The sequence below is a fragment of the Oncorhynchus nerka genome, linkage group LG18, assembly GCF_034236695.1.
Source record: "Oncorhynchus nerka isolate Pitt River linkage group LG18, Oner_Uvic_2.0, whole genome shotgun sequence".
In the NCBI taxonomy this organism is placed as follows: domain Eukaryota; kingdom Metazoa; phylum Chordata; class Actinopteri; order Salmoniformes; family Salmonidae; genus Oncorhynchus; species Oncorhynchus nerka.
In genome coordinates this window covers 9,052,811-9,062,810 of record NC_088413.1, presented here as the reverse complement: position 1 = coordinate 9,062,810, position 10,000 = coordinate 9,052,811, and the positions used below count along the sequence as shown (strand labels likewise).

The 10,000-nt window shown below is 48.5% G+C and overlaps 1 protein-coding gene across 1 annotated transcript in view; it reads right to left on the bottom strand.

The window, feature by feature from the left end:
* The window catches only part of LOC135561992 (uncharacterized), a 65,774-nt gene that overhangs the window by 55,043 nt on the left and 731 nt on the right, over positions 1-10,000 (bottom strand). The window contains exons 2-6 of the mRNA XM_065004528.1: positions 9,882-9,945; positions 9,499-9,636; positions 5,920-6,110; positions 4,568-4,773; positions 1-2,295 (exon numbers count right to left, since the gene is read on the bottom strand). The exon at positions 1-2,295 is cut by the window's left edge and continues 479 nt beyond it. Of these exons, the coding sequence (XP_064860600.1) occupies positions 1-2,295; positions 4,568-4,773; positions 5,920-6,110; positions 9,499-9,636; positions 9,882-9,945 (2,894 nt within the window). The remainder of the gene's footprint in view (positions 2,296-4,567; positions 4,774-5,919; positions 6,111-9,498; positions 9,637-9,881; positions 9,946-10,000) is intronic.

Genomic DNA, 10,000 nt, shown 5'->3' with positions numbered 1-10,000 from the left:
CGGTCCACATGGTGTAAGGTAGTGCATCGTGGGTATAGTCGGCGGGGAGCTCCGGGTGGTGGAGGCTCTCGATGAGCACCGCAGGACTCTGGGAGTTGAGGTTCTTCCAGATGCCGTCTGAGAAAGGTTTGGGCTCCAGGTAGAGGCTTTGGGAACTACCAACAGAGTCCACGTTTCGAGAAATACAAATGGAATCCACTTTTTGGGAACTACAAATGGAATCCACGTTTTGGGAACTACAAATGGAATCCACGTTTTGGGAACTACAAATGGAATCCACGTTTTGGGAACTACAAATGGAATCCACGTTTTGGGAACTACAAATGGAATCCACGTTTCGGGAACTACAAACGGCATCCATGTTTGAGTGTGGAGTTTGGTCATGGTCGTGTTGGTGTTGTACTGTTGCTGAATGGTCATTCAATTCACTCAGCTCAGAAGAGTGGGCCAACTTATCTTTAGAAGTCAAACTGGTGCTAGCTAGATATAAACCCTTCGTACTGGAGTCTCTAAATACATCGTCTCTTTGAGAGGATCCTTCTGAGTCGGAGTCCATGGATACTGTTGCCGTCGAGGACCCGTGTTTCTGGATTTGCTGCGTTGGCAGTAGTGTAACGTCACAGAGCATGTGGTTATTATTGCTAGCATGAGTCTCCGCGGAGGTTCGACTACAGTGGTTGTCGGTGGTCAGCACTGTCTCAGACAATGTTTGGATTGGTAGTGCTTCTAGATGGGAAGCGTCGGCGGCCATTTTGTGCAGAGAGGCGTCCATTTCGGGTTGAGCGTCGCTGGTTGCACTAGCCGCCGCGTAAGCTGCTACCTGTGACTCCAACTCTGGCCTATGGTGGTGGTCTTCAGTAGGACCAGAGTGCCGAGAGGGGGCCATTTTGTGATCAGAGGCGGCCATTTTGGGCCGAGCATTGCTAGTTGCATTAGCCACGTAAGCCGCTAACTGTAAATCCAGCTCTGGTCTATGGTGGTCTTCAGCAGAACCCAAGCGCCAGTCTCTGTAAGGCGCTAACGGTGGAAAATCCTCTTCCTCCGACTTCTTTGACGCCAACTCCACCTCGCACACCTCGCCCGTTAACGTCTCCGTTCCTGGCGAGAGGGTCGTGGGTGTCTCGCGTCGGAGCACGGGGGCGAGGACCGGGTGACTGCCCGGCAAATCCGGTAAGGTTAGAGCACCACCGTGTCGGCCAGTCGAGGAGGAGGACGACCTCGGACCTTTGATCTCGGCGTGACCTCCGCTGACGGCGAGTGTGAGGGAGGGCATCTCCTGGGTGAGAACGGGCGGCAGGGGCGGGCAGAACCTCGTCTCTCCAGACAGTTCTGGAGTGAGGAAAGGCATGTCCACCCCGTTGTTCCTCTGGAGGAGAGGAGGGCAACAGTCTCGTAAACTACACCTCGGAAGAAGGGAAGGGTTTTGTATGGGGACACGGTTGTGTGTAGTACACATAGGGAGAGAGGAACGGTTTTCAACGGGAGTGCAGTTTTTTTCACTACACCTGAACAAGTTAGCTGGACCAGAACCAGAACTAGAGTTGGAAATAACACGTCCTCTGGACCCGGAGTCAGTATTCGTGTCAATGTCATTGTAAAGTGCTGGTGTTTTGCATTCAGAGGTGTGACTGCTGTGTGTAGTAGTAGTAGTAGTAGTAGTAGTAGTAGTATTAACCGCAGTACCATGACACGTATCCATTTTATACTCAGTGCCGGGGGCTAGGGTTGAGGTTAGGTTTAAAGACGACTTCTCTACGGAAGAAGAACTTGATTGAAAAGCTCCAGGGCCACAGGCCGAGTCCGTACACCCCTGAGCCCCAGTCGGGTGCACCGTTCTGGGGGAAGGTAACCTGGTCCGTAAGGGGTCTGGAGAGGGGTGGACATCCACAGAGCAGTCCTCGGGGACCTGTCCCAGTGGACTCAACTCTATACATACTGACTTAAACGGTCCTCCAGGGATTTCTCTTCTTTCTGATCGGGCAGGTGTAGGGGCCGCCTCGGACCTCTGATGGGGTCCTTTAATGACCTCTGCGAACTCTGACCCTGAGGGGTTCTGTGGGGGGTTAGTGGGATGCAGATGGGGTGAAGGGTGAGTCCCCGCCCCTGTCCCTTGTTCTGTGGTGTCCACTGAGACAGGGGTCAGAAAGGGTGAGGGGCGAGAAGAGAAGTCGGAAGAGGGTGAGGGAGAGGGGAAAGACGAGGGGCGCAGAGGTTCAGGAGGACAGGGGAAGGCCAACCGGTCACTCTCCACTTCCATTCTGTTGACTTTCACCACACACATCTGCCGACAAGGACCTGTGGAACAGAGACACAACAGAAAATCCGCTCTCAGATAAAAAAAAAAATGTTTAAATACCTTTGAGATGGTCAAAAAACAACAACATTTGAATGATAAAATATTAGTCTACATGGACTCGAATCCAGAAGATATAACAGAAGAAAAAGGCTTGGGTCCGTTTGGATCTCTAACGCATAGAATTAGGAATTACAATTCTAGAATGGACATGAACCTGCTTATGATGAGTTACCCATAGAATTAGGAATTACAATTCTAGAATGGACATGAACCTGCTTATAATGAGTTACCCATAGAATTAGGAATTACAATTCTAGAATGGACATGAACCTGCTTATGATGAGTTACCCATAGAATTAGGAATTACAATTCTAGAATGAACCTGCTTATGATGGGTTATCCATAGAATTAGGAATTATAATTCTAGAATGGACATGAACCTGCTTATGATGAGTTACCCACAGAATTAGGAATTACAATTCTAGAATGGACATGAACCTGCTTATGATGAGTTACCCATAGAATTAGGAATTACAATTCTAGAATGGACATGAACCTGCTTATGATGAGTTACCCATAGAATTAGGAATTATAATTCTAGAATGGATATGAACCTGCTTATGATGAGTTACCCATAGAATTAGGAATTATAATTCTAGAATGTATGGACGATGAACCTGAATTATAATTCTAGAATGGACATGAAGTTACCCATAGAATTAGGAATTATAATTCTAGAATGGACATGAATTATGAGAGTTATCCATGGAATTACAATTCTAGAATGAACCTGCTTATGATGGGTTATCCATAGAATTAGGAATTATAATTCTAGAATGGACATGAACCTGCTTACGATGGGTTACCCACAGAATTAGGAATTACAATTCTAGAATGGACATGAACCTGCTTATGATGAGTTACCCATAGAATTAGGAATTACAATTCTAGAATGGACATGAACCTGCTTATGATGAGTTACCCATAGAATTAGGAATTATAATTCTAGAATGGATATGAACCTGCTTATGATGAGTTACCCATAGAATTAGGAATTATAATTCTAGAATGTACATGAACCTTCTTACGATGAGTTACCCATAGAATTAGGAATTATAATTCTAGAATGGACATCTACGATGGGTTACCCATAGAATTAGGAATTACAATTCTAGAATGGACATGAACCTGCTTATGATGAGTTACCCATAGAATTAGGAATTATAATTCTAGAATGGACATGAACCTGCTTATGATGAGTTACCCATAGAATTAGGAATTATAATTCTAGAATGGACATGAACCTGCTTATGATGGGTTACCCATAGAATTAGGAATTACAATTCTAGAATGGACATGAACCTGCTTATGATGGGTTACCCATAGAATTAGGAATTATAATTCTAGAATGGACATGAACCTGCTTATGATGGGTTACCCATAGAATTAGGAATTACAATTCTAGAATGGACATGAACCTGCTTATGATGAGTTACCCATAGAATTAGGAATTACAATTCTAGAATGAACCTGCTTATGATGGGTTACCCACAGAATTAGGAATTACAATTCTAGAATGGACATGAACCTGCTTATGATGGGTTACCCATAGAATTAGGAATTACAATTCTAGAATGGACATGAACCTGCTTATGATGAGTTACCCATAGAATTAGGAATTACAATTATAGAATGAAGAATTAGGAATTACAATTCTAGAATGGACATGAACCTGCTTATGATGAGATAGGGAATTACAATTCTAGAATGAACCTGCTTATGATGGGTTACCCATAGAATTAGGAATTACAATTCTAGAATGGACATGAACCTGCTTATGATGGGATAAAGGGCAGCCATGTTGGTCAGGGAGTTGGTCCACCACGCTTTACCAGTGCTGTTTATAAGACATGGTGTAAAATAAAGAAGTTAAAGAATTTAATCTGCACTGTATATCTGTTAGTTAGCCAGACTGTTTTAGACAAATGGTTCCCATTCATTTTTTGGGAGAATATTTTAGGTTGACAATAATTATATTGCATAATTTCTGATATATCACACACCTTAGTTTTATTTTAAGTATCAGAATTATGGCTCTACTGCCATTCATTCCAATTAGACTGGTTTGGATTTCTCCCTGACCAATATGGCTGATATTTTCATCCCATTCTGGAACGTTGACGGTTTATGACATAGCCCCTCTAGTCATTTAATAGGATCTCTTACCATCGATCAATAAATCATTCAGAATCACATAAACTAATCTCTTACCAGGGAGCCGGAGTGTATTCTCAGTCTGATCCTCTCCTTCCTCCTCATCGTCCTCATCCTCCCCAGCCCTGCAGCCTCTCCGGACCTTGGGACCCAGGGTGCCTCCGAGGCCCCTCCTCCTTCCCAGGACAGAGCACCCTTCCAAGGCGACAGGCTCCTCGCTGGTCCTCAGGCGCTTGGATCTGGTCCGTGGGTGTGAGAGGCTGCTGTAAAGGGGACAAATTTAGCATCTCTTTGACATGCCACTTATTCAGAACAATTAAAAATATAAATATATATATATTTGGATGGGGATGGAGAGGTGTGGGAGGAGGAGGGAGGAGTTTGGAAGTATATATATATATATATATATATTCAATGCATGTTCACATACACTTCCAAACTCCTCCCTCCTCCTCCCACACCCCTCCATCCCCATCCAAACTCCTCCTCCCACACCCCTCCAAACTCCTCCCTCCCCATCCAAACTCCTCCTTCCTCAATCTCCATCCAAACTCCTCCTTCCTCCATCCCCATCCAAACTCCTCCTCCCACACCCCTCCATCCCCATCCAAACTCCTCCCTCATCCCCATCCTCCTCCTCCCTCTTCCTCCCACACCCCATCTTCCTCCTCCCACACCCCTCCTCCCTCCCCATCCTCCCACACCCCTCCATCCATCCCCATCCTCCTCCTCCCTCCCTTCATCCTCCTCCTCCCACACCCCTCCTTCTCCTCCTCCCCACCCCTCCCCCTCCCCATCATCCCACACCCCTCCCTCCATCCCCATACTCTTCCTCCCTCCATCCTCTCCTCTTCCTCCCTCAATCCCCATCCTCCTCCTCCCACACCTCCTCCTCCCCATCCTCCCCATCCTCCATCCCCATCCCACACCCCTCCTCCCTCCCCATCCTCCTCCTCCCACCCCATCCTCCCACACCCCTCCTCCCTCCCCATCCTCCATCCTCCCTCCCCATCCTCCTCCTTCCCTCCATCCCCATCCTCCTCCTCCTCCCACACCCCTCCTCCCTCCCCATCCTCCTCCTCCTCCTCCCACCCCTCCCTCATCCTCCCACACCCCTCCTCCCTCCCCATCCTCCTCCTCCATCCTCCTCCTCCCACACCCCTCCTCATCCTCCTCCTCCCTCCCCATCCTCCCACCCCATCCTCCCACACCCCTCCTCCCTCCCCATCCTCCTCCTCCCACCCCATCCTCCTCCACCCCTCCCCTCCTCCCACACCCCTCCTCCCTCCCCATCCTCCTCCTCCATCCTCATCCTCCCACACCCCTCCCTCCATCCCCATACTCCTCCTCCCTCCCTCCATCCCCATCCTCCTCCTCCTCCTCCTCCCTCCCTCCCTCCATCCCCATACCTGTTCACAGGGGTCTTGACCCGGCTGCGCTGAAGCCAGTTCTGCAGTTCTGGGGTGGTGGCGGGCGTGGCTCGGGTGTGGTCCAGAGGACAGGAGTCTTTCCCCAGCTTCCACACAGCATAGCGGTCCGGTTGGAACCACTTCACAAAGGGATCCATGCTGATCTTCACCATGTCTTTACTGCATGTACACTAGGGAGGAGGGGAGAAGGGAGTTAGCATACTATTTAGTGTGGAACCTCTCCACAAATGGAGACTAGAGAGGTAGGGAGGAGGGGAGAAGGGAGTTAGCATACCATTTAGTGTGGAACCTCTCCACAAATGGAGACTAGAGAGGTAGGGAGGAGGGTTAGGAACCAGACTAGCATACTATTTAGTGTGGAACCTCTCCACAAATGGAGACTAGAGAGGTAGGGAGGAGGGTTAGGAACCAGACTAGCATACTATTTAGTGTGGAACCTCTCCACAAATGGAGACTAGAGAGGTAGGGAGGAGGGTTAGGAACCAGACTAGCATACTTTTTAGTGTGGAACCTCTCCACAAAAGGAGACTAGAGAGGTAGGGAGGAGGGTTAGGAACCAGACTAGCATACTATTTAGTGTGTGCAGGGGAAGTAGAATCTCTAGCTTGTTAGCTGTGTGTCCAGGGGAAGTAGAATCTCTAGCTTGTTAGCTGTGTGTCCAGGGGGAAGTAGAATCTCTAGCTTGTTAGCTGTGTGTCCAGGAGGAAGTAGAATCTCTAGCTTGTTAGCTGTGTGTGTCCAGGGGGAAGTAGAATCTCTAGCTTGTTAGCTGTGTGTCCAGGGGAAGTAGAATCTCTAGCTTGTTAGCTGTGTGTCCAGGGGGAAGTAGAATCTCTAGCTTGTTAGCTGTGTGTCCAGGGGAAGTAGAATCTCTAGCTTGTTAGCTGTGTGTGTCCAGGGGAAGTAGAATCTCTAGCTTGTTAGCTGTGTGTGTCCAGGGGGAAGTAGAATCTCTAGCTTGTTAGCTGTGTGTCCAGGGGAAGTAGAATCTCTAGCTTGTTAGCTGTGTGTCCAGGGGGGAAGTAGAATCTCTAGCTTGTTAGCTGTGTGTCCAGGGGAAGTAGAATCTCTAGCTTGTTAGCTGTGTGTCCAGTGGGAAGTAGAATCTCTAGCTTGTTAGCTGTGTGTCCAGTGGGAAGTAGAATCTCTAGCTTGTTAGCTGTGTGTGTCCAGGGGGAAGTAGAATCTCTAGCTTGTTAGCTGTGTGTCCAGGGGAAGTAGAATCTCTAGCTTGTTAGCTGTGTGTGCCCAGGGGGAAGTAGAATCTCTAGCTTGTTAGCTGTGTGTCCAGGGGGGGAAGTAGAATCTCTAGCTTGTTAGCTGTGTGTCCAGGGGGAAGTAGAATCTCTAGCTTGTTAGCTGTGTGTCCAGGGGGAAGTAGAATCTCTAGCTTGTTAGCTGTGTGTCCAGGGGGAAGTAGAATCTCTAGCTTGTTAGCTGTGTGTGTCCAGGGGGAAGTAGAATCTCTAGCTTGTTAGCTGTGTGTGTCCAGGGGGAAGTATAATCTCTAGCTTGTTAGCCATGTGTCCAGGGGGAAGTAGAATCTCTAGCTTGTTAGCTGTGTGTCCAGTGGGAAGTAGAATCTCTAGCTTGTTAGCTGTGTGTGTCCAGGGGGAAGTAGAATCTCTAGCTTGTTAGCTGTGTGTCCAGGGGAAGTAGAATCTCTAGCTTGTTAGCTGTGTGTGTCCAGGGGGAAGTAGAATCTCTAGCTTGTTAGCTGTGTGTCCAGGGGGAAGTAGAATCTCTAGCTTGTTAGCTGTGTGTCCAGGGGGAAGTAGAATCTCTAGCTTGTTAGCTGTGTGTCCAGGGGAAGTAGAATCTCTAGCTTGTTAGCTGTGTGTCCAGGGGGAAGTAGAATCTCTAGCTTGTTAGCTGTGTGTCCAGGGGGAAGTAGAATCTCTAGCTTGTTAGCTGTGTGTCCAGGGGGAAGTAGAATCTCTAGCTTGTTAGCTGTGTGTCCAGGGGGAAGTAGAATCTCTAGCTTGTTAGCTGTGTGTCCAGGGAGAAGTAGAATCTCTAGCTTGTTAGCTGTGTGTCCAGGGGAAGTAGAATCTCCAGCTTGTTAGCTGTGTGTCCAGGGGGAAGTAGAATCTCTAGCTTGTTAGCTGTGTGTCCAGGGGAAGTAGAATCTCCAGCTTGTTAGCTGTGTGTGTCCAGGGGGAAGTAGAATCTCTAGCTTGTTAGCTGTGTGTCTAGGGGAAGTAGAATCTCCAGCTTGTTAGCTGTGTGTATCCAGGGGGAAGTAGAATCTCTAGCTTGTTAGCTGTGTGTGTCCAGGGGGAAGTAGAATCTCTAGCTTGTTAGCTGTGTGTCCAGGGGGAAGTAGAATCTCTAGCTTGTTAGCTGTGTGTGTCCAGGGGGAAGTAGAATCTCTAGCTTGTTAGCTGTGTGTATCCAGGGGGAAGTAGAATCTCTAGCTTGTTAGCTGTGTGTGTCCAGGGGGAAGTAGAATCTCTAGCTTGTTAGCTGTGTGTGTCCAGGGGGAAGTAGAATCTCTAGCTTGTTAGCTGTGTGTGTCCAGGGGGAAGTAGAATCTCTAGCTTGTTAGCTGTGTGTGTCCAGGGGGAAGTAGAATCTCTAGCTTGTTAGCTGTGTGTGTCCAGGGGGAAGTAGAATCTCTAGCTTGTTAGCTGTGTGTGTCCAGGGGGAAGTAGAATCTCTAGCTTGTTAGCTGTGTGTCCAGGGGGAAGTAGAATCTCTAGCTTGTTAGCTGTGTGTCCAGGGGGGAAGTAGAATCTCCAGCTTGTTAGCTGTGTGTCCAGGGGGAGTAGAATCTCTAGCTTGTTAGCTGTGTGTCTAGGGGAAGTAGAATCTCCAGCTTGTTAGCTGTGTGTCCAGAGGGAAGTAGAATCTATAGCTTGTTAGCTGTGTGTCCAGGGGAAGTAGAATCTATAGCTTGTTAGCTGTGTGTGTCCAGGGGGAAGTAGAATCTCTAGCTTGTTAGCTGTGTGTCCAGGGGGAAGTAGAATCTCTAGCTTGTTAGCTGTGTGTCCAGTGGGAAGTAGAATCTCTAGCTTGTTAGCTGTGTGTGTCCAGGGGGAAGTAGAATCTCTAGCTTGTTAGCTGTGTGTATCCAGGGGGAAGTAGAATCTCTAGCTTGTTAGCTGTGTGTATCCAGGGGGAAGTAGAATCTCTAGCTTGTTAGCTGTGTGTCCAGGGGGAAGTAGAATCTCTAGCTTGTTAGCTGTGTGTATCCAGGGGGAAGTAGAATCTCTAGCTTGTTAGCTGTGTGTCCAGGGGGAAGTAGAATCTCTAGCTTGTTAGCTGTGTGTGTCCAGGGGGAAGTAGAATCTCTAGCTTGTTAGCTGTGTGTCCAGGGGGAAGTAGAATCTCTAGCTTGTTAGCTGTGTGTCCAGGAGGAAGTAGAATCTCTAGCTTGTTAGCTGTGTGTGCTAGAAGCTTCCATTGTGAAAGTGACATCACCTGCCCTGAGACCCAGAAGTAATGCCTCCCCCCAGAGGTACTGACCATAGTTCTGGAGGGGTCCCTGGTTCCACGTGGAAATACACACAACAGAAATAGTTCAGAGTAAACAGCGTGGTGTTCTCTCCATCTTACCTGAGTGGCCACCTTGCCGTAGTCGATCCATCGGACACTAGCGAAGTTGGTCGACTCGGCACAGTTGAAGCCGTGGTTGAAGCCAGCGTGGTAACCATACGGAAAGGTGATCATAAACTCTCCCGCCTCCTGGGTGATCTGGAGAGGGAGAGGGGGGGGGGGTTATTGAGGACAAAACTCTCCTGCCTCCTGGGTGATCTGGGGGGAGTTATTGAGGACAAAACTCTCCTGCCTCCTGGGTGATCTGGGAGGGGGTTATTGAGGACAAAACTCTCCTGCCTCCTGGGTGATCTGGAGAGGGGGGCGGGGGTTATTGAGGACAAAACTCTCCTGCCTCCTGGGTGATCTGGAGAGGGGGGTTAATGAGGACAAAACTCTCCTGCCTCCTGGGTGATCTGGAGAGGGGGGGGGTTAATGAGGACAAAACTCTCCTGCCTCCTGGGTGATCTGGAGAGAGGGGGGAGTTATTGAGGACAAAACTCTCCTGCCTCCTGGGTGATCT